This window comes from Staurois parvus, unplaced genomic scaffold, assembly GCF_062004578.1.
Source record: "Staurois parvus isolate SC_StPar_1 unplaced genomic scaffold, SC_StPar_1.0 ptg000202l, whole genome shotgun sequence".
Classification (NCBI taxonomy): domain Eukaryota; kingdom Metazoa; phylum Chordata; class Amphibia; order Anura; family Ranidae; genus Staurois; species Staurois parvus.
The window spans coordinates 1,754,419-1,780,247 of record NW_028317998.1 but is presented as its reverse complement, the minus strand read 5'-3'; the positions used below and the strand labels follow the sequence as shown (position 1 = coordinate 1,780,247).

Genomic DNA, 25,829 nt, shown 5'->3' with positions numbered 1-25,829 from the left:
TATATTAGTGTCACCTTTTAGGTTGCATTACTGAAATAAATGAACTTTTGCACGATATTCAAATTTTTCGAGTTTCACCTGTACAAACTCAAACATTCACTATATAAACTGAAAAATGTTTGAAGATTTTGCGTTCCTTTGAATCACTTAATATTTAGTTGTATAACCACTGTTTCTGAGAACTGCTGTACATCTGTGTTGCATGGAGTCAACCAACTTCTGGCACCTATGAACAGGTATTCCAGCCCAGGATGATTGGACTACATTCCACAGTTCTTCTCTATTTCTTGGTTTTGCCTCAGAAACTGCATTTTTGATGTCACCCCATAAGTTTTCTATTGAATTAAGATCCGGGGATTGGGCTGGCCACTCCATAACGTCAATCTTGTTGGTCTGGAACCAAGATGTTGCACGTTTACTGGTGTGTTTGGGGCTGTTGTCTTGTCGGAACACCCATTTCAAGGGCATTTCCTCTTCAGCATAACCTCTTCAAGTATTCTGATGTATTCAAACTGAACCATGATCCCTGGTATGCGATAAATAGGCCCAACACCGTAGTATGAGAAACATCCCCATATCATGATGCTTGTGCAGCCATGCTTCACTGTCTTCACAGTGTACTGTGGCTTGAATTCAGTGTTTGGGGGTCGTCTGACAAACTGTCTCCAGCCACTAGACCCAAAAAGAACAATCTTACTTTCATCAGTCCACAAAATGTTGCGCCATTTCTCTTTAGGCCAGTCAATGTGCTCTTTGGCAAATTGTAACCTCTTCAGCACATTTCTGTTTTTCAACAGTGGGACTTTGCGGGGGCTTCTTGCAGATAACTTGGCTTCACATAGGCGTCTTCTAATTGTAACAGTACTCACAGGTAACTTTAGACCTTCTTTGATCTTCCTGGAGCTGATTGTTGGCTGAGTCCTTGCCATTTTGGCTATTCTTCGATCCATTCGAATAGTAGTTTTTCGCTTTCTTTCACGTCTTTCAGGTTTTGCTTGCCATTTTAAAGCATTTGCGATCAATTTAGCTGAGCAGCCTATCATTTTCTGCACTTCTTTATATGTTTTCCCCTCTCCAATCAACTTTTTAATCAAGGTACGCTGTTCTTCTGAACAATGTCTGGAACGACCCATTTTCCTCAGAATTTCAGAGAGAAATGCACTGTAACCAACATGTACAACATTTGCTGCCTTCCTTCCTTAAATAAGGGCAATAACTGCCACCTGTTTTTCAAAGAATGAATGACCTCACTAATAGAACTCCACACTGCTATTATTTTGAACATGCCCCTTTCAATTAGTGATTGAATTACACAGAATCAGCAGCATGCATGTCATGACTGTTGGGTCTGTTGGATTTCTATTACTCTACTGCACCTGCTAGTAAATTATTTGCCATGTAGAAATATAATTTCTACCAAAAACAGTGATTGATCAGGTTAGTGATGTCTGACTGCTATTATTTTGAACACAATGGGTGTCTGACCCTCGCAAGGCTCCTCCGAATGGCTGGAAAGGAGGGAAATTACCCTTAGCAACCCCTCCTACGCCGGTGAGTCAAGCTCCCCCTCACCCAACACCTGCAGTACTTGCGGCCAAGCCACCCCTGCCTAACAACCGCAGATGTTTCACCTGTGGGAAATCCGGACATCTCAGGACGCAGTGTCCTGAGCAGAAGCAGATGACATCACCTGGCCAGCAACTCTTCTTCCGTGCTGTTTGACCGCAGGAAGATGCGGGTAACCCCCGCCAACTTGCAGCCAGTCACCTGTCTGTAACTGGTTTCCGTGACACCGGGGCAGAAGTCACCTTGATCTGACCAGAGGTGATTGAGCAAAGGAACTTCATCCCAGGAAAGTTCCTTACCCTCACTGGAGTTGGGGGGACCCGTTCACACATACCCTGTGCAAAGGTATTCATCAATTGGGGTGTGGGAAGTGGGATAAGGGAGGTGGGGGTCTCGGATGAAATTCCCACACCTGTTCTGTTGGGTGCTGATCTAGGCACTCCTGTTTCCTATTATGCCCCTGCCAAGAACATCCGGGAGGCCCCCCTGAAACTCTCTGGACATGCTAAGGTACTGTGTGCAGATGTTGGGGTAATGTCTGGGCAACCTGTGGATGGACAGAGGGAGGGGGCTGGGAATAGAGTGGGGGTACAGGATTCTCCCTTACAGGGAGGAGAGGAAATCCCCTTGCATGTGGAGGTAATGAACTCATGTGTCATTGATGTTACAAACGTAACTGTTGAGAATGATGATACCAATGACGATTATGATGATGATATTGATAATGTTAATGATGGTCATGATGATAATAATGATGCATTTTCATTGTTGGAGGTCACCCACAGTGCTGTGAAGTGGGAAGAGGTACAATCTCTGAGTGCTGAGCAGAGGGATGGTCTGGATAGGCCTTTTCTTGCTCCGGCTCAGAGGATTCTACCTTGATAACCGCCCAGTAATTGTACTTGTATGGTACTGGACAGCTGGTTGGTACTTGTAGTCCCATGGGCAAGGCAGCACTGGGGAATGACCAAAATGTTGCATTCATCAGCAGGCTAGCTGTGAGCTTCCCTGCTGAGAAAGATAAACAATGGCTTGACATCTGATCTAGCCAGTCAAAGTGTATGGGGAACATCTGAAGCCAGGGAGGAAACCCCCTCCAACTACTTCTGGCTTAAATTCGCTCCCCAAAAACCAGGCAGACAAACGTATGTCATGGGCAGTGACAGCACACCTGGATTGGAAGTGTGAGGGGCCCCATTGGAGTTGATTGCTGCCCTCAGAGAGGGAGCTGCGGCCTTCAGCTCCAATCACCTTTCCTTTCCATTCAGGTACAGAAGCTGCTGGCAAGGCCTATGAGAGATGGTGTCTGGGTCCAGGGAAACCCTGGGAGAGCTCACCGTGCTGTTCATGAGTTGGACGGCAGGGTGTATCCTTCCCTCATGCCCACCTCACCTCACAGGAGGTGCAGATTGAATGGGCCAAAGAGACAGAGGGAATATCGCAGTCAGGGATCCAGAGGTCCCGCAGGGTCTGGGCATCACCGGTACTCTCGGTCTCCAAACAGGATCCGATGACCAGGCTTTGTGAGGACCTTGGAAAACTGAGTGCCAGCCCTGTGGTTGTGGCCTACCCCATGCCCAGGAGCCATGAGGTAATGAAGCATCCGGCAGGTGCCTGCTGTCTAACCATCATGGACCTGAACAGAGGGTATGGGCCACCCTCTCTAACCCAGGACGCTCAGGACGAGTCAGCCTTCACCACCCCATGTTGCTTGCCTGAATTCACAGGAAAGCTAGTTGGGGTTGAGAACGCACCAACCACCTCCCCAGGGGTCAGGAATGACCTACAATGTGGAGTAGAACTGTGTGCAGTCGCCCACTTTAGGGGCCTTGCAGTGTTTCTGCCCTGTTTGTTCCTGACTAGTGACAGGGATCCAAGTTGCTCTTCCCAAACTGCCCATGCCTAGTCGGACAGTCAAACATGGTAACTGTCAGAGGGGCATGTCAGTGGTTCAGCACTTGGAACCACCGGGAGGAAGAGACTCCCAGAGGTCTGGAAATGGAGAGGCTGAGGCGGTTATGGCCTGGCCTACTCCCCAGGCCAAAAAGCAGGTTACGTCAGTTTTGGATACAGCTGGCTACGGTAAGATGCCTGGGTGCAACTATCATGGCTCAGCTGAACCTGTGACTGACCTAGCAGACAGGAAACTGATGAAAATGGTGTCCTGGATGCTAGCAGGTAAAGAGGACTTATCATCCTGGACGAAGGTACCTGTAGACACATCTGGAAGGAGAGTTCCAGAATTTGCCTGTCCGGTTTCAATGCACACAGGCGCTACTACCTTCGGGTCAGATGTAGTCCTGGGCCTGAGGAAGGAGATTGGAGAGGGAAATCTCATTCTCTACCTCGACAAGTAGCTACATCTCAATATGTTAGCATATGAGACCCCTGAAAAGAAGTGTTTTGTAAACAGGTGGGCACCACGGCAGTTGCCACGATATCCGGGTAGTCACAGCCGACTGGTGCTCACCCCTGACAACTCACTTGTTTGGCACAACAGTGTTGCTGGGGAGAACAGCACCATTCTCAGAAGGAACCTGGTTCTACCACAGTGCAGTTGTACCAGATCACCCCAAGGTGAACCTCTGGGCACAATGGATCTGTGCCCTGGTCAGCATAACCAGCAGCACGAGTCGGTTGCATCAGGAGGGAAATTGCAGTTCCCTCCCCTGCAACCACCTAAGGGGGGAGGTGTAGCAATTGTGCACACAGAGATGGACGCGGTCATCCATCTTGCTAAAGACCCTCCATCTTGTATCTCTCTCCCTCCTCCAATCCCCCCTCCCTCTCTGTTGAGTGACATGTGGTTTGTATCATGCTGAGTTCAAAAGGCATCAGGCCCCAGCTGGAGAGCTTCATGGTTATAAACTCCAATTAGCCTGGCCCCAGTATGTCTGGGAGACTCTTGCTTGGAAAGTATCGTAAAGCCATAAACCAGTCCTTCACTGGGCTTCAAACGCATTCCAGATAAGCCGTAAAACAGACATCACATTTAAAATCCACTTTCCCCTATGATTTCAGGAAAGTTGATCTGCTTAACCCAGGACTTTTGGCAAGTACTCTACCTCCCTAAACTTCTGTTATCTCTTTGCTGTGTTGTGTGTGTGTGTGTGTGTGTGTGCTACATCTTTTCTGTAAATATTCTAAAGCTCTTTAATGCAAACTAAGAATCCGTCTCTGAAGAGTGTTACTGTGTGTTTTTAAACTTCTGTATATCTCTGCCTGCGGTGACAGTGGTATACAAACGATTATTCAAACATCATAGTGTTATTGCTAATATTGGCAAGTTTCCTCCTTTTCGCTACAAAAAGGCGGTGGTGGCGGCATGAAGGGTTAAATTGCGTAATTACCCTTACCCAATAACAATCGCTCTCAGGGTACAGCTGTGTGTGGCATTGTTACGCACGTGACAGCACGGTTTTAGATTGGCTAGTCCTTCGGTCACAAGTTGGTGAGAAGGGCTGGGGTCCGACGCCGCGATCGTCACACCATGGTCTGCCATTTAGTGACCACTGTACTACAGGCTGCCTGCAGAAAACTACAGGAGGGGGTGCAGACAAGACCAGTCACCCTGCACAAGGGGAGAGAGCAGCTGTGAATGACCGGTCTTTATTAGCTCCTGGACAGAGGCAAAGTTTCACACTGGATTATTGCACAGATCTGGAAAAAATACAAAGTCTCTTGTACTTATACAATATTTGCATATCCCAGAGTTCAGCTTTAAAGCTGAAGGCTGGGAACAAAAAAACTTTAAAAAATATTCCTCAATAGCCAGAAAAGAGATAAATATACTTTGTGTTCACCAAATGCCTTTACAAACCCAGATATGTTCAGAAAGTGGAAATGTTTGACGGAGGGGGCGTAGAAAAGACCAGTCACTCTGCACAAGGAGAGCGCAGCACTGACAGGTTACATAGTCCGCTTGGGAAAACAAAACCCTCCATAGACACAATTCTATACCCACAGATGATCCACAGAAAAGGCATAAAAAAGCCCCAAGAAAAGCATTATCAAATTTGCTTCAGCATGGGGAAAAAACAGAAATACAGAACAGTGATGGCAGAATAAAGACCAAGTGGTTCATTGAGTTTGCAGTTTTGTTTTTTCTTTATATACACGTTTTGTAATTTGTTTTATGGGTTTTTTTTTTGTTACATTTTCGAGCATAGACCTTTGTTCGTCCAAAGCAATGCGGCTTTAGGTCTTGCAAGTTGTAGGTTTTTTAAGTGATCAATGATCCTTTTCAAAAAGTGATTCCATTAACTTTACTACAACCAATGTTAAAATCACTGGCTTGTAAATCGCCAGCTTTTACCTTGGCTGCCCTCTTGTGCATAGGTACAATATTAGCGGTCCACCAGTCATGGGGAACTTCTCCTGTTAGAACAGATTGATTAAAAAGATCTGTTAATGGTCCAACCGCTATATCTCGAAGTTCTCTTAGAACTCTGGAATGAATACCCTTACGGCCCACTGCTTTATTACGCTTTAGCCAAGCCAGTTCCTCTGCTACCTCTGTGTCCAGGAATCCTAAAAATTAACCCTCATTACAAGAACCAATATGATTCCCCAACTTGTTATTGCTACTACAACTTATTTCTGAGAAGACTGAACAGAAGTAGTTGTTGAAATGGTTTGCTACATCCAGGTCTTCCTCAACATAAGTATCAGTGACACCTCCTGTGTCCTTCAATCTCCTGTATACTGATGTTTTTTCCTTTACTATCCTACTTACCTCTTTATAAATGGAAAACAATATGGTTCACTACTTACTAATTTGCCTATCATATAACTTAGTTGCCTCCAGGATAATAGACTTTAAAACAAAAACCGTGGCCACTGTTTACTTACTCCTGTTGGTTTACTCCAACCTTTGATTTTTTTTTAGAAACTCCCCTATTTCAGCAAAACGTGTTCTTTTGAAATCTAACACTTTTATTGGTTTGATATTAAAACAAGAATGGAACAATCATATACAGTGAAGGAAATAAGTATTTGATCCCCTGCTGATTTTGAATGTTTGCCCACTCACAAAGAAATGATCAGTCTAAAAATCAAATGGTAGGTGTATTGTAACACAGAGACAGACTAGCAACAAAAAATTCAAAAGAAATGCATGTCTAACAAATTATACACTGATTTGCATGTTCATGAGGGAAATAAGTATTTGATCCCCTTCACAAAACATGACTTAGTACTTGGTGGCAAATCCCTTGTTGGCAATCGCAGAGGTCAGACGTTTCCTGTAGTTGGCCACCAGGTTTGTACACATCTCAGGAGGGATTTTGGCTCACTCCTCTTGGCAGATCTTCTCCAAGTCTTTAAGGTTTGGTGGCTGATGTTTGGCAATTCGAACTTTCAGCTCCCTGCACAGATTTTCATTCGGATTAAGGTCTGGAGACTGGCTAGGCCACTCCAAGACCTTAATGTGCTTCTTCTTGAGCCACTCCTTTGTTGCCTTTGCCGTGTGTTTTGGGTCATTGTCATGCTGGAACACCCATCCACGACCCATTATCAATGCCCTGGCCGATGGAAGAAGGTTCTCTCCCAAGATTTGACGGTACATTGCCCCGTTCATCGTCCCTTTGATGCAGTGCAGTTGTCCTGTTCCCTTAGCAGAACCCCCCCCCCCCCAAAGCAGAATTTTTCCACCACGTTTGACAGTTGGGATGGTGTTCTTGGGGTCATAGGCAGCATTCCTCCTCCAAAACACGTTGAGTTGAGGCCAAAAAGGTCAACTGACCACAACACTTTCCACCATTCCTCCTCTGCATCATTCAGATGTTCAGTAGCAAACTTCAGACAAGCCTGGACATGTGCTTTCTTGAGCAGTGGGATCTTGCAGGCACTGGTGTAGTGTGTTACCAATTGTTTTCTTAGTGACTGTGGTCCCAGTTGCCTGGAGATCATTGACAAGATCCTCACGTGCAGTTCTGGGATGATTCTTCACTGTTATGGTCATTGACACTCCATGAGGTGAGATCTTGCATGGTACACTGACAGTTGTTTTGTGTTTCTTCCATTTGCGAATGATTGCACAAACTGCTGTCACCTTCTCACCAAGCTGCTTGGCGATAGTTGGGTAGCCCAGTCCAGCCTTGTGTAGGTCTACAATCTTGTTCCTGACATCCTTGGACAGCTCTTTTCCATGATGGAGAGTTTGGAATCTGATTGTTTGATTGCTCCTGTGGACAGGTGTCTTTTATATCGGTAACAAAATGAGAATAGCAGCACTCCCTTTAAGAGACTGCTTCTAATCTCAGCTTATCATCTGTATGAAAGACACCTGGTAGCCAGAAATCCTGCTGAATGATAGGGGATCAAATGCTTATTTCCCCTCATGCAAATCAGTGCATAATGTTTTAGACATGCATTTCTTTTGAATTTTTTGTTGCTATACTATCTTTCAGTGTTACAATACACCTACCATTCAATTTTTAGACTGATCATTTCTTTGTGAGTGGGCAAACATTCAAAATCAACAGGGGATCAAATACTTATTTCCTTCACTGTACAAAGACACTGGTGATCACTAGAACCCAAATTTTCTCCCATCAACACCAATCGATTCCCATATGTCAGTACTAGGTCTAGAATATTGGGCTTTTTACCGTTTTAGAGAAACTCCATTCATCGCATCCATTACATCCCTGCTCCTCCTTTTAAAAGCAGTTTGAGAATTGCAGTTAACATCAGTCATGTTGAAGTCACCCATAATCAAAACCTCTCCCTTCTTTGTCATTTGAGTTATCTCGTCAATCAACAAGTTATAATCTTCAGTCTGTCTTGAGGGTCTGTAAACTACACCAATTCTAAGGGGAGATCCCTCTCTGGTTGAAAGGCAGACCCAGAGGGTTTAGAGTATTTCATTTGTTTATTGAATTGTTAGTATTATGCTATTTTTTTTTCCACATACAGTATAAGGCAACTCCACCTCCCCCATACTATCTTGTTCCTGTAAAGTGTATACCCCAGTATAGTTATTTCCCAGTCATATGAATCCCTGAACCAGGTCTAGACATGTGTGGTTCATTTCGTAACCAAATTCGGACACAATTTTCGTTATTTAGATGTATCCAAATTTCTGAATTACAATAGTAACAAATTAAAATGAATCTGAAATTACAAAACATTTTAATACGAAATTTGAATCTAATTCGAAAATGGAATCAAATTAAAAAACAGTCAAAATATATTGCGGTTTTCCTTCAAAGCCTATGTGTATTAGTGTTTGACTACAGCCATCTTCTGAAATTCTAAAAGAATAGCATTAAAAAATAGATCTGAAAATAGAATAGAAAGAAGATATACGTCTCCCAAAATTCTAATTTAAAAAAAATAAAGCAGAATAGAACAGAAATGAATAGAATAGAAAGTAAAGGAATAGAAAACAGAATAGAAAATAAAATAAAATAGAAAAAGGAATAGAAAAGAATATAGCGGTCTTCTGAAATTTGAATTTTGAAAATAGAATAAAACAATAGAAAAAACTAGAGAAAAACAGAACACAATAGGAATGAATAGAAAACAAAATAGAATAAAATAGATTAGAAAATAAAGGAATAGAAAATAAAATAGAATAGAACAAACTAGAAAGAGGATAATTGTTTTCCAAAACTCAAATAGAATAGAACCAGCTATTCTTCGCAATGATTTCGGATTGATTCAACATTTTTGATTTGAATTTGATTCAAATACTTCAAATCCACTGGATTCAAATCAGGTTGAAAACGAATACATGAAACTAAACGAATTTTGTTACGAATGCAACAAAATTAACTTTTCATTGTGCACATGTCTAACCGCATCTCTGTAATTGCAGCAAGGTCCAGGTTGTCCCAAGACATAGCTGTCAGCTCACAAAGCTTGTTGCCTAAACTACGAGGATTAGTGCACATGACAAACACTGCCATCTACTGCTTTATTTTCACCACCAGAAACTTCACTTGATGTACCACCATCAGCACAGTCCTTTGCAACACAAACCCTCACATTTGTTTCAACCCGCTGGGAGCAAAAATGACTTATCAATTACATCTCTGCCCCCCATTTCCCAGTTTAAGTGCATGTCCAAAAACTTCCTAAATTCCATATTAAGAACCTCAGTATCCTTCATTGCTGCTCAGCAACTGTTCGAGCTGATTCACACATGTGCAGTGCGGATTGAAGCTCAGGCTGCACAGCTAATTGACACAGCAGCCACAGTAGCTGTGCAGTGGTTCACATCAGGTACAGGTCAGGATTTTATCCTGTTCACACATGTGCGGTTTAGAAACTGTTCCCATAGAAGTCAATAGCCTGTAATCAGCACCTGAAGCGGACCGCACAGAAATTGGACATGACTCTTTTAATCTGCACTGGATCCACACTGCCAGTGCATCAGACATGTGGACAGGCACCATAGGAATCAACATTTCATGTGTCGTGCGGATTGGATGCTGTTCATCCTGTATCCCATCCGCATATATGTGTACTGGCACTTGGAAGTTTATTATTACACAATAAAGGAACAGTACTTACCATGAATAAAGAATGTTTCATGTGCTGGTGGATGATGTGCTCTTGTGAAATCCTCAGTCCTCTGCCCTCAGATACCCCTGCAAAAGTGATCTTCCAATGCTGCAGGGCTTAAAGTATTTGTGAACACTTACCTTGTAAAAAAAACAACCCATTCAGTTTAAAATAGAAATGAAAGACAAAACGTGGGGAAAATACCAAATTAAAAAAGAAAAAAGCGCCATTTACAAAAAAACCCCAAAGTATCAGCAGCATATCCCACCCAAAATAAATTTTGGCAACAATAATCCTAATTAAAAAGGTATGCGCTAATAACAAACTTATACAAAAGGTGTATATCATCATCCAAAAAAACATTTAGTGTTTTAAATAAATTATAGTGACCAAACATAAATTAGTGTCCAAAAAAATATATATTAGTGTCCAAAAAAAAAAATAAAAATAAATTATATATATATATATATATATATATATATATATATATATATATATATATAGAGATCTTCAGTGACTTGACATACAAGATTGTTATATATAATGTATTTTAATTTGGTTTATATTTTTTATAAATGTTTGTAATTTGATTTTGAGAGGAGTTGTGCTTTAAGTTTCTGTGCATGGCCCTTTAAGGGTTTTCTGTGGTTTGAAGAGCCATGCACAGGATGGAGTATATATTGCTTTTCTGCATATATTTATGTTTCTATAATTTTATATATTTTTTTGTGGGGATCTTTGAAGGAGAACGGTATTGCGTTGACTTAAACCTGCAGGGTATATATATTTAGCTTTTTTATGTAGTAGAGTGTATATGTATAATTAAATTGAGAAAGACCTGTTCAAGCTGGCGTGATTAAGGAGACTAGGAACGCAGTGATTGGCTGGGTGTTAAAATTATGTAGATGAAGGGTGGTATTTATAAGAGCTGTCTGACGTTCCCATTTGTACCGCCCCTTGACGTTGGTGTGACGAAACCGGTTGGGCGTGGCCTACACGATGTGGACGTTAGAGAGCCTTGCTGTTCTGTGCTGTATGGGAGAGATCCGCGGTGAGCAGTAATTGTATCTCACCTTTTTTGCGATTGAAGCTGGTGTCTGTTGGACACCTTGTTTGTGAGTTTCCTTATACCTTTTTTATTAAAGAAATAAATGAAAAAACGTATTGCACCATTATGTTCCCTTTTTTTGTTCCTGAGTGTACTGTATGCTCTCATGGAGATATGAGAGAGTGGAAAAGTTCATCATAAGAGCTTGGGCTGCAAAGTTGTTTGTCTGTGATTATTACTATCCGGAAGTGTCTGAAACATCACCATATCTATGTGGACATCGGGGTCATTGCTCCCAGAGCACAAGTGCTGTTTCTGGTTTATAATCTGACCAGCCATTAGCTCTGGTGAGTTCATTTAATCTCCTTTTGGTGGTGGATTTTTCACAATTGGTTCAAGTCACTGAAGATCTATATATCTATCTATCTATCTATATATATATATATATATATCTATATATATATCTATATATATATATATATATATATATATATATATATATATATATTTTTTTTTTTTTTTTTTTTTTTTTGACACTAATATATATTTTTTTGGACACTAATTTATGTTTGGTCACTATAATTTATTTACAACACTAAATGTTTTTTTGGATGATGATATACACCTTTTGTATAAGTTTGTTATTAGCTCATACCTTTTTAATTAGGATTATGTGGGGAAAATAGTTATTTGATCCCCTGCAAAAGTTTGTACGGTTACCCATTTACAAAGAAATGAAGGGTCTATAATTTTTATCATAGGTGTACTTTAAATAATAGAGACAGAATATCAGCCAAAGATCCAGAAAAAAAAACAACAACACGATATAAATGTTATAAATTTGAGTTGCAGATCAGGGAGTAAAATAAGTATTTAATCCCCAAGCAAAACATTTAGTACTTGGTGGAGAAACCCTTGGTGGCAAGTACATAGGTAAGACGTTTCTTGTAGTTGGTTACCAGGTTTGCACACATCTCAGGAGGGATTATGGTCCACTCTTCTTTACAGAACTTCTCTAAATCCTTAAGCTTTCTTGACTGTCGCTTGGCAATTTGAAGTTTCAGCTCCCTGCACACATTTTCTATAGGATTAAGGTCTGGATACTGGCTAGGCCACTCCATGACCTTACTGTGCTTCTTCTTGAGCCACTCCTTTGTTGCCTTGGTGGTATGTTTTGGGTCATTGTCATGCTGGAAAATCAATCAACGACCGCAGCAAAGTCAGCATGTACCTTTAGCAGAAAAACAGCCCCAAAGCATCCACCTCCATGCTTAAGTGTAGGAATGGTGTTCTTAGTCATAGTCAGCATTTTTCTTCCTTCAAAAACAGCGAGTCAACTTAATGCCAAAGAGCTCAATTTTGGTCTCATCTGGGAACAGAACTTTCTCCCAATCCTTCATGGAATCATTTAGAAGTTCAATGGCAAACTTCAAAATGGGTCTGTACATGTGCCTTCTTGAGGAGGGGTCTTTGTGGGCGGTGCAGGATTTCAATCCATAGCGGCGTATTGTGTTACCAATCATTTGTTTAGCAACTGTGGTCTTAACTGCCATATGTTCATTTACATGCTCCTCCTGTGTAGTTCTGGGCTGATTCCTCACTTTTCTCATGATTATCCTTCCTCCATGAGGCAAAATCTTGCATGGAGCTCCAAACTGAGGGTGACTGATAGTTATTTTGCATTTCTTCTATTTGAGAATAAATCGCTCCAACAGTTGCCTCCTTCTCACCAAGCTTCTTGCAGATGGTCTTGTAGCTCATTCAAGCCTTGTGCAGGTCTACAATCTTGTCCCTGATGTCCTTTGACAGCTCTTTGGTCTTGTGCCATGGTGGTGAGGTTTGACAGACCAGATGGATGGGCCAGTGGCTGGATCAGTAACAGACAGAGAGCTCCACTTTGACTCAGATGCCAGCAAAGTGAATTTGGGGTTCTGGTATGGGCTGGCATAATTACAGTAATAATACCAGCCCATACTAGAACCCCACCTCCACCTTGCTGGTGTCTTGAGTAGAAATGGAGCTCTGTGCCCTTACTGATCCAGCCACAGGCCATCGATCTGGTACGTCAAGAGTCGCTCATCTCATCAGTCCATAAAACCTTTGAAAAATCTGTCTTCAGATAACTCTTGGCCCAGTATTGACGTTTCAACTTGTATCTTGTTCAGTGGTGGTTGGGTTTTAGTCTTTACCTTGGCCATGTCTCTGAGCACTGAACACCTTGTACTTCTGGACATTTCAGGTTGGTTGCAGTTCTGGAATATGACAGCACTAGAGGATAATTGATTCCTGATAGCTTCAAGTTTGATTCTTCACAAATCTTTGGCATTTTTTCTCAACATGTTTCTTGCAACCCTGTTGACTATTTGCAACAAAACGTTTGCCGATTCTGTGATCACACCCAATTTCAAGAGCGCTGCATCCTTTTAAAAGATTGTTTTACAATTTTTGACTTTTCAGAGTCAGTTTTATCTTTTTTGGCCCATTTTGATTAAAGGAAAAGAAGTTGCCTAATAATTATCCACACCTTGATATAGGGTGTTGATCTCCTTAGGCCACAACCTCCCTCATTACACAAACACACATCAACTGATATGCTTAAATCCAATAAGCATTCAAGTTTATACAACTTGGAGTTGGACAATATGCATAAAAATGAAGATATGGTCAAAATATTCACTTGCCTAATAATTGTGCACATCGTGTACTAGATGTTGTAGTTTTTGTTGTGGGTTTTTTTTTTCCCATCAACTAATTTGCGTAAAACTGAAGATGTTGTAATCTAAGTTATATTAAGCTTACTTTCATGTAATGAGCTAAACAAATGTTCTATAAAAACGCAGTTTTGTCAAAATTTTGGAATTTGTGGTCATTGAGATATTGAATAAAATTGTATTTTTCCAAAGGGGTGTACTCATTTTCCTTTAAGAAAAGATTATACATCCTCTGCCCTGCTCCCTGTACAGTCATAATGACCTCTGTACGCTCCCCTGTTGACAGCCATCCTCTGCCCACCTGACTTTTTTTTACTGCACCCTCACATCAGACCAGCTAGAACCGGTCCTTGTGGGAATTGGCCCTAATTGCAAGTATGCCTATTATGTGTGAGAGAAATAGCTTGTTAAAATAACTTTGTGGAGAAAAATTTCCTAATTTTACCAAAAAACTAAACAAAAAATGCACTATGCTTCTTACTAAATACCTTAGACGGTCTATTTTCCAAAAGGGGTAATTTGGAGGGTATTTGTACTGTCCTGGCATTTTGGGTACTCAAGAAATTAGTCATTACATCAAACATACCAAACAAAAGTGCCCTCTCAAAAAATTATAAACATTTCATTTGGGTACAGTGTTACATACCTGAGTAATTTTCATTTAAAGTGACAGTGCTAAAAGCTGAAAATTGGCCTGGACTAGAAGAGCATGAAAGTGTCCAGATTTGAGGTGGTTAACAAGTACAGGAAACAACAGACCCATATCAGAAATATGAAATGTTGAGGTAGCATTCTTTAATATAAGTGGCTGCACCTGCAAAAGTTACTTGTCAAATACCAACTATACGTACCCTTTTCGCCCACATGCTACATTTAGTGAAGCCATAACATTGGTTCCCATAATGAAAAGTGCTCCATGAATGGAGGATTGACCTTTCATTCATCTGCCTGTCCTCCATTCATAGAATTCTTTTCATTGCGAAAACAAATAGTACAACTTCTATGAATGTAGCATGGGGGTGAAAAGGGTGGGCATAAGATGGTCCTTGACAAGTGCCTGTCACAGGTGCAGCAGCTCATAATAAATCTCCCCCCTCCCCACCATTGAAAGATCTCATCTTCAGGGGTATCTGGGGACCAGGAACATACCCATACTACCGTATAGGGGGGCTGGTTAGTTCCTTTAGATGAAAAAAAAAGTTTAAAAAGAAATAAAATTGGTTATAAAAATGTATAAGCACCCTTGTCCCCACACAGGCTCAAACGCAAACGTGCACATAGGCCAAGCACATGTAAACAAATTGCAACACACGTGAGGTATTGCTGTGAATGTTGAAAAGCAATTCCAGGGCCATAATTGACAGTTAAAGCGTCTTCAGTCTTGGGAACTAATTCTGCATATTGTAGTGGCAGCATCCGTGACCTTTACACAATTTGTCACAGATCACTTTAATATGCACATACAAACTTGGCTGTATCATGAGCTGCCCAGATGCTTCATACACCACCTTCTGGTCCATCACTAGGATTAGGCTGCCTTACTGGTCAGTAGGTAAGTAAAAGTGATGTACCACTAAGTATTTGTACATGAAATTACACCATATCTGGGACCCCATGACCACTTAAGTCTGCAGGTATGTGCGCGAACCAAAAATTGTGCAACCTTCGATGATTTTATTGACAGCTGTAAAAGTAACTCAAATTAGGTCAAACCAACTGGTTTCAGCTATTTGCTATTGATTTAAAATAATTAGGCCTAGTTCACACTAGTGTGATTTTCAGTTCAGAATCGAATAAGGGAAATCACATTTTCAATGGTGCCTGTTCACATCAATGCAACTGTGTGGTGAGATTTTTGAAAATGTTCCCGTACTAGTTCGGTGTGCTTTACAGTGCGATTTTGCATAAAATCGATCGCAACGAAGTTGCACTAAAATTGGGTCAAAATTGCATTGCTGTAGTGTGAACCTAGCCTTAGGGTGTAGAAATGTTGGCGGGTTCTCCACAGCATCGAGTACAATATGAGTGATAATGAAAAGCATCCGGAGATGACAGTACAACTACATTTTGTGAAGGAGCTTAAATACAAATGGAAATAGTTATTGATACTAATGTATTTTGTGTATAACAAAGAATGAAAACTTCCATCAAGTCTTTTTCCATATTTTTATTGGGTAATTTAAAAGGTAACAATAGTGTTAAAACTACTACAATATCTTTCCACATCCATAGCTCACAGACCCACAATAACCTTCTATATATAGATTTTTTTTTGCCTTTTCTCCGTTTTTACCTTTTTTTAGCCTTACCTATCATAATAAAATGCCCATTTTTAACAGTTTCTTCACACTAATAGCAACTATATGTGGAGGGAAGGATCTAGTAATAATGGAAAGGAGGCAGGTACAATGTACTTTGTGATGTTATTGTAATTCATAATCAAGTTAATAAGTAGATAATTAAGGGCCATAGATACTCCAGGCACCCACGGTCCATTTTGTAGACGTCCTTCTAGCTGTAGATGCCCACAAGACATTGCTCTGCAATGTATTCCGAGGACCTTTAGCACTGAAGGTGATCACCAACACGTCGCCATTAAGCTGGTGATGTAGTCAAAGCAATATTCTTCTGTAACATATAAAAACACTAACTTAGAAACTAGATCCCAAAAAATTTCTGAAAAAAGAATCAACTTTGATATACAAAAACAGTCATTGTAGGTTTTATACAAAAGTTTCAAACATAAGTTCATTTTCTCAGTGCGTTTTTCAACCAGCTTTGTTACTGGGTCCAGCGCAAAGTGTTTTTATTTTTTCTTTTTTTTTTTTCTTTTTTTAATATATTTTTTTTCTTTTTTTCCCCAGAACAGTAATATAAAAAGAAAAGAAAACTTCTCATAGAAAGAATCTTTTGCTGGTCTTAAGAATGAAGGTAACATGGAACCCTCTAAAACTCAGAGGCACACAAGAAGGGTTCCTTACAGAAAAGCATGAATGGGGAAAAAAGTCATCAGTTTATTTAAACAGAGGATGCATTTTCCAGTCTCCTCAAAATAAACTTGATTCACTTAAACATCACTAGAAAAAAAATCCATTAGAAACTGTACAAAAATAAAAAAAAAAAAAAGTTTTAACATTAGAATCCTGCAGGATTGTTTGATAGAACTGAAAGGCTTTAAGGAGCAGCATTAGAGTATGGCCAGAGGTTTCTTTGGTTTGGTCTAACATATACAAGAGATGAAATCTATCTCAGACAGAATTAATTTTTGTTAATTAAGAAACCTGTACATCTGAAAACGCGAAAGAGACTGTCATGCAAGCAAGACTTGTTTACCTTTGGATGCATTACTGCCTCTACATGCCAATGCCCACATGCTAGATCGGGACTTAGAATATTCTGTAAATTTGTGTCACCTAAGGCAGCACTTGTAGTTTACAAGGCTCTGCCCCTCTGCATAGCAGCTATACCTGCCACTTTTAGTCACTTGGGAAACACTACAGTGATTTAGATTTGTTATCCAAGTGTCCACAGCAGCAGGAAGAAGCTGAGGGGCCAGAAGCCAAGGTGAGAATCTAGTTTTATCCTGCCACTTGGGGGCACAGCCTGAGACATGTGTCACATTGCCTCATGGAGGAGAGGTCTGGCCCTTATTCAAATTACTGGCTAGGTTTTCCTGCTCTGTTGTAACTTTGAAGATTTATACATTTTAGCCAAGTTTGGCTAATCTCCACTCATCCCCGGAGGCCACTAACATTTACTAAAGCTTAGCTCTATTCGTAACAGCTTAAAGCAGGGGTGGGCAAACTGCGGCTCTCCAGCAGGACTACAAGTTCCATGATGCCTCTGCAAGTCATACCTGTAACTGTCAGTTTTGTAATGTTTCAATGCCTCATGGGAAATGTAGTTCCACCACAGCTGGAAAGCCGCAGTTTGCCCACCACTGGCTTAAAGGAATCCTGGTACTGGTGCAAGTATGTAGGCTGCAATGGCTGACCACTTCTGTAAATGCTGGATACCTGCTTGTCATGCTGATCCAATGGCTTAGATAATCAGACTCATTGACCTAGGACAAGTATGGCGATAGACGTAAGATTTCACTTAGACTTGTTTCAGGTCAGCGACTCATTTTTAAAACCAGAGACAGCCAGGGAACCAGCATTTTTCAGGAGGCCAGTAACAGCAGATTACATATTTATCTCAGCAGAGAATGTATTCCCTGTGAAGTGAGCCAGGCAATTTGACCCATTCCTGGCCACCAAAGGCCAGAGCAGAGAAACGCTAAAAAGATGATTTCAGGACAATTATTTTCAAGTACTTCTATAGTGTCATCTGCTTTTGCAAGGCATCATCTCTACATTTGCAAAATCAATGCATGCTCTTCCACCTAAAAATCAAGATATAGTTTTGGAAAAGAAACATAGAAGGAAGCTCCAAAAACAAATCATTATCACTTCAAAGCTGTAGGTGGTCAAGTACACATTCAATGCAGTTTTAGATATTGAATGCTTTGTGCAGAGAAACCTACGACAATTCAGAAAAAATGGATTGCAAAATGCATGCTATATCTGTAGTCAAAAAGGCATTGCTCATTTGCAGTGGTGTTGGGACAGGGTTTTAGAATGAAAAAAAAAATAATAATTTAGGACAGCCTTAAAATATTGCTATAAAATACAAACAGACCAGAGAATGGACTTTGTAAATGGGTGACCCTTCAATCTGAAGAGGTGATTTCTGAACTCCTTCAATTAGACTTACTTTGTTCAATAAAAATGCATTATCAGGGGAACTGACCAAATTTGAGATGCAAATGATTTTCCATTTTAAGAGATTGCCACCAATAAATGTGTTATTCGAAATTTCATGAAGAGTTACACGGTGGTTGCATGTGTATATCTAAAAGCATTTGCCCAGTTTTATTTAAAATTGTTCAATTTTCATTAACCTCCTTTATTAAATTCAAATAAACAGAATGAAAATTAACTTTCCAGTGGGTGTAATTGCATAGCTGGACCCTGGCATCAGACAGGTAGATGGGAAAAACACACTTATGTAGCTTGGGGTTTAAGGCTTATGTCAGTGACTAAACATTTTCAGTAACAGGTTTCTTTTATGTAAATGCACTTTAAAAAAGGGGTGGGAATCTGGTTCTTATCAAGAAAGTTCTTAGCATATAGAAATTATTTCCAGATTAGTGATAGCAGGAAAACCTTGGCACTTCACATCAAAAAATGCAAGTATTTTGCAATGTAGAGAGCAATGCCTTTAAAACTGCATAAGTTGCAAAACAAATGCTCACGTAACTGTGAAAATAGAGAAGTGATTGAAAAGTATTACACATTAAACCAATTCAACCTCTTTAATAACTCATTTTCTAAGCAAAATGACATTTGTAAAGAATTCCCCCTAGAAAATTCAGTTTCTGACAGTAATGGAAACAGTCAATTACTGAATCAGGAACCACACACTAGTTCCAGCAAACCTTTTTTTCTCAGAAGTGGAATCGGTTCTGCTTCTCTACTATGGATCTAGAAAAGGGTCCATGAGTTAGGAAATGACTGCTTCAAACAGAAGTGTCTGAGAATGGTGTTCTGCTTAAAGACATTCTCATGTTTAAGTTGTAGCTCTACAGACCTAAAACCTACCCCAAAGACCTTATCTGTTAAATGAATCCATCTGTAAACAGGCTTGCATAACAATCTTCATGCTATTTTTAAACAGCTACTAAGAGACAAATGCAGTTTTGCACTAAGCTGTACACAAAAGGACACACAAACAAATCCTTTTTGTGGTTTTTCAGTCTCCCCTAAGCCATGCTGGGAAGTATTGCTGACCTTGTGCTATCAAAACCTGCAGGATTGGCATTTCATCAGCATCGCATTATTACACTGGTAAGAAACATCTTGTAGAACATCTGCATATATCGAGGATTAGTAAAAAAAAATCTGATATGAACTTGAGTTGGCATGACCAGTCACGGGACCTTGTGCAAGGATGATTAGCACCTTTAAATACATAGCATTTAAAAAATAAAGGAAATCCTAAAGCTCATTTTGAAAAGAAAAAAAAAAAAAAAAAGTGTTGCAACTTGTGGCAACAAAACCAAAAACCATTTTGCTGTGCCTGTACTTGTAAAAGAATAGATTTTTTGCAGCAAAAATCATGATTTACTTGTGCTCACTTTATCAGCTGGATGCAAAATAAAATCCAAACGTGGGGCTCTGAACTAGAAGGCAGCACTTAACTCCCCAGGAGAACGCCACATGATGCAAGAGAAAAGAACCAATGGACAAAAATCAAAGACTTATAACTCCATGCACCTGAGTGTGGGGAGGAATGGCAAAAATGAAATTCACACCCCTTGGCAACTCCCTAGATAGGAGAGCCTACAATGTATTGGTCTGACAAACTTTGGAAGCTGCTCAGATACCAAAAAGATCTTCGCTGTTATTTGTTCTGGCAGCAATTTAAGGCATCCAAAAATATCAGTGGGGAGAGCTCTGCTACAGGGGGGCTAGCAGCAGGAACAGTGACCAATGTTTTGAGCAAAATGATGTGGATGAAGGAACTGCTCTCTTCTTAACGTCTTTGTTGCAAACGTGGCTTACAATGTTCTGTTCAAAGGCCCTGTCCAGCACCAGACAGGTTAAACATCTGCATTTTTTTTTTTTAAACAAAAGCTTGTCTAAGCTAAAGAGTTGAACAAATAACCTACCCAACAACTTTCTACTGTTAAACTCAATAACTGGAATGAACCTGATTCCACCACAATGAACAGAGCTACTGCCAGCTTTAAAATCTTTTCTCCAGCACGAACAGAAATCTTGGGAGTATTGTTAAACATTACACAGCCACACAAAAGCATGTTGCTCCTGGGTCTTGGACATGCTGGTATCCTTTTTAAAGTGGAGTATGAATGATAGTGCCATATTTGACAGCGCCAAATTTATCATGCTGTCTAAATGACCAGTAAAGCTATGAATAACGGCACTTCAGATAAAAGGTGTGCATTTAAATAAAATTTGTAACATTACAAATAAGTCCATATCCTAGAGGTACAGGCTACATCTCAACGCAATATTAAAGCTGAATTCCAGGAATTTAGCCACTTTGCAAAAAAGTGAAGGCACATTGAGTTAAGTGCAAGGAGGTGCATGACATCTCCTGAACTCTTCTTTACATCTGACAGGTTTATGACACTGCAGAGGATACACAAGACTGTGAGAGGGGACAGAGGCACAGAGAGTAGCCAAGTCCACCCCTCCTCCCTGCTGCCTATTCAGAGAAGCTTTTGTATTTTGTGAGAGTTCACTTAATACAAAGGCTTCTGGGACAGGGCAGAAAGAGGGAAGGGGGAGGCATAGCAGCTGCGACTCCTGTTGAAGATGCGGAGACCAAAAGGAGCAGCATCTGGATTCTGAAACTACAGCGATAGCCATCTTCTGGAAGTACTATAAACTGGTCAGATAAATACAGATTAACTCAAGAGATGTCAGGCACTGAAATTCCTGGATTTCGTCTTGAAATAAATCACCAAACCCAACCTCAAAAACCTAACAGTCCCAGGAGTCTGGCAGTACCACATAGCTCCTAAGCTAAACATAGCTCAACTGATATATTGTTTTACCTAAAACACAAAGCTGAAAAATGTAGGAATCCCCAAAGTATTCATACTTCAAAAACTCAGGAGGTATTTAATTGGACTACTTCAAAGTGTTTCAAAGTACTACTGCTACAAAACTAAAATAACTTGCCACACAAAAATGTTTCAATTTCATCATTACATAAAATTTTAAATAAAAAAATTTAAAAAACAAATCTCAGTAACATTCAAAAACGGAAACAAAATGGATATTTTAAATTCACGAATAATATGCGCTACCATTGAGTCTTTGCATGTATGAAAACATCACTGGAGTAAAGAAAGAAAAACTTTTGTGGGCAAGTTTTTGTCTCAAGCTGTTACAGCTGGGAGTGTAGACAAACTTTATTGGGGCACTAGCCATGTACCAATAAAAAGGCACCTCTGATTAGGTGCACCCCACTTGCCGCTCCTTTCTTAAAAAAAATGTACTTACATAACCTTGGAGAGTGATGTCATCACTGAAATTCCAGGCTGGAGCAAAGCGATCACAGGTCACACACTGTGCAGCTAACCCATACAGAGAATGTCTTGAATTTTTTAAAGACTAAAAGGCAATCTCCCTCCTGTACAAACACAGAACACTTACATGGTGTTCTCAGAATGGAAGCGCTGCACTGAGTGCCTCACAGATATTAATGTTACAATACATGTTGCTGTTAAGGTCTCCATAATGTATCATGACAGCTCATTCGGTGCAGAAGACGTAGATCACAAGGGTGTATACAAACTATAAAACTGTCTGAATGCATAGTACTGGACTGACTTAGACTACATTATTTAGTCTACCTTTGCCATAACTTTTCAAACAAGTTCATACGTTTAATGGTAGTTTTATGAACATCACTTCAAATATTTACTGGGATTTGGTATGAAAAAATCATAATAAAGCATTTCAACTTTCTTACAAGGGGCTGGAGTTGTCCACATTGTCCAATGCCTGCTTGTTCTTTAACCAAAGGCTGCTCCGTTTATTTATGGCATGCCCACTATAATAGCATTCCTACAGTATATGTAATAAAAGCCATCGCTTTCTACTGCCCAACTAGAAGAGCAGCTTGTTGAAAGAGAAGGGGGATATCTTCCTGTCCTCACTATCTGCAGCCACACACATTTTCTTACCAAACAGGAGAATCGAACAGAAGTACAGATCCAAACTGAAAAACCATCCCTTCAGATTAATGACTTAACTGAAAATTTACTTTACTATGGACAAAGCTGTAAATTAGTCTTACTACTTTTATGAATTACTTAACTGAAAATTTGCTTTGTTATAATAAAGCTATAATAACACTATAATCAGTCAACTGTTATCTTCTATACAGATACATGAAATTTGTGGTGTATTGTTACAAGTTACATGAAGGCCCCTTAACATTTACTCAAATTAGGAGAAAGAGCAGCTCTAGGACATATCAGGGGACAGAAGCCCTGTAGCACACTGTTCATGAAACCAAAAACACAATGGATTCCTGTAAATCATATGAAGGCAAGTTAACTAACACTGCAAGGCAATTCAGAGAGGGGTGGGGGAGAGGGGGTTTAAAACACCAACTAGAACAGATGAAATTCTCACAATCTGCACCCAATCTGTCTCTGCTGCTACACTCTGCTGGATGAGTCACCTAAACCATGTTATGAATTATACAGTTCTCCTAAAATATGCTTTCGAAATCAGTGGAAATGCCAAGGATTATAATCTCTTCCAACAGTTACCAAGAAAAAATGCAAGATTTGTGAAGCTACTTTAAAAGGGCTATACTAAACAGAAATAAAATAGATATGTACCAGATACCGCCTAGCTAAGTGCGCACACACACAGAACTCAATTATCCATCACAGATACATCATTGCCTAATAAAAGTTTCCTTCCATCCACAATCATTGAGAAACCCTGATCAGTAGGGAAAGGTTAGCAGAAAAAAAAAACCAAAAAAAAAAAAAAACTGTAAAATAGTGTAAGTAAAAGTAAATGAAGAAAAAAATATATGCTGCAAAAAAACTCAGTAGCTCAAAAAATTCATAAAAAAAGTTGACAAAAATATTAATTGTAGGTACTTAATATGTCTTCCCACCCGTTGCCCTGATTAGCACTGCTCAAGGAATGCAAAGACTAAGCAGGACAACGGAAACAATCATCATAAAATAGTACAGTAATAGAGATAGCTAGACCAAGAGGGAGCTGGGTCTCCTGGGAAGAGTTCTGCTGAGAGGTCTAGTGACTGGTCATGCGGCTCAGTGTCAGGAATAATGGTTGTATGGTGGGAGAGGGTGCCCGATGCCATTTTGAAAGTGATGGTGCTGACGGTGGGAGAGATATTCGGCATAGCTCATTGTCATCTTCTCGCTACGGTATCTGAAGAGAAAAAAAAGAAAGATATGCATGTAGTAAATACAAAGCAATGGCAGAAAGTGCTTCTATGACCTTGCATGTATTTACTTAGGTTTCTTCAAATAACTATGCAGCCTTTAATCCCCTCCCACCCGCAACCTGTATATTCCCTTTTACTGGCACAAGGCAAATGTTAATAAATGTTCTCCCATATGAGGGTCAGCAGTCATATTGTGTGGCAGCTAGTTCATTAGTACAATTGTAATTGACAATGTGGGACCACTCAGAATGTTTCCTGATCATGTGATCACTGTTCGCTCTGGCAGAGATCACATGCAGGCGTAAGGCTCCACTGACAAAAATTAGGTCTTCAGCCTGCAGATAAATTCAGGACAACTCACGTAGCAGTGTTCATCTGCAGTGCCATCAGATAAAGTTGTACTACTAAAATATCAAATTAAAAACAGAAAAAAAAAATGTAAAAAGCAGAGAACCAAATAAAAACCTTATGTTTCCTTAAAATATGTATAAAAGTATATAGGAATGCAGATACGTTAGAAATGTTGTTAAGGTAACAGCAAATGAGGACACAACTAAATATGCCTGGCCATGTAAATATTAATGATCCTGGTTACAAAAGGGTTAACCAAGATTTCAACCATTCATACGAGTTTTTGCTCAAAAGTAGCTTTCAAATCGAATGTGCCCACTAAGTCACACTCAGGGACTTAATGGGGCAGAAGCAAAATGGCCAATTAGTATTATGAAAATTACAGCAATTGAAGCGAACTTGCACAACATGGTGGATACATTTCTGATGGGGAAGGACCAAAGACCAGACTGCTACAGTATATGTCAGCAGCAAGTTAACTTTGCGTCATCAATTTCCACTAAACAGTGGCTGGCACACAAACAAGTCATGAAATCAAGCTAATGGCAATGCTCCATTTAGCAGAAAGACCTGATAAAACTTGGAGAAAAACAGATAAGCTTAGCATGTTAGATAACATTAGTAATGGGAATCTGCACATTCACAGCCAGCTGTTGTCAGCCACATTATTTGGTAGTGCTATATGACACCCAAGCATCCCCAATGCCAGTACACAAACATTCAAGCCCACTTTGATTTTTGGGGTGTAGTTGAATTCAGTCCTCTGTAGGTGGACACTTTTTATATTCATCAAATGATGGGGCATTCTTACGTTCCTAACACATTACCCAGTCCATATTAGTATAGATATCCAGCATTTTTCCCCCATTGAGATCTGATGTGTTCCCTTAATTTTTTTGAGCAGTGTACATACACACACACATATATTGTGTGTGAGAATATGTGTGTATATATATCTATACACACACACACACACATAAATATACAGTGGGGATCGAAAGTTTGGGCACCCCAGCTAAAAATTTGTATTAATGTGCATAAAGAAGCCAAGGAAAGATTGAAAAATCTCCAAAAGGCATCAAATTACAGATTAGACATTCTTATAATATGTCAACAAAAGTTAGATTTTATTTCCATCATTTACACTTTCAAAATAACAGAAAACATAAAAATGGCGTCTGCAAAAGTTTGGGCACCCTGCAGAATTTATAGCATGCACTGCCCCCTTTGCCAAGCTGAGACCTGCCAGTGTCATGGATTGTTCTCAATCATCATCTGGGAAGACCAGGTGATGTCAATCTCAAAGGTTTTAAATGCCCAGACTCATCTGACCTTGCCCCAACAATCAGCACCATGGGTTCTTCTAAGCAGTTGTCTAGAAAACGGAAACTGAAAATAGTTGACGCTCACAAAGCTGGAGAAGGCTATAAGAAGATAGCAAAGCATTTTCAGATGTCAATATCCTCTGTTCGGAATGTAATTAAGAAATGGCAGTCATCAGGAACAGTGGAAGTTAAAGCAAGATCTGGAAGACCAAGAAAAATATCAGACAGAACAGCTCGCAGGATTGTGAGAAAAACAATTCAAAACCCACGTTTGACTGCATGATCCCTCCAGAAAGATCTGGCAGA

General features: G+C 40.0%; 1 protein-coding gene across 1 annotated transcript in view; it reads right to left on the bottom strand.

The window, feature by feature from the left end:
- Positions 1–15,988: 15,988 nt before the first annotated feature.
- The window catches only part of AMMECR1 (AMMECR nuclear protein 1), a 218,086-nt gene continuing 208,245 nt past the window's right edge, over positions 15,989–25,829 (bottom strand). Inside the window, exon 7 of the mRNA XM_089678269.1 lies at positions 15,989–23,831. Within this exon, the coding sequence (XP_089534395.1) occupies positions 23,717–23,831 (115 nt within the window). The 3' untranslated portion in view covers positions 15,989–23,716. The remainder of the gene's footprint in view (positions 23,832–25,829) is intronic.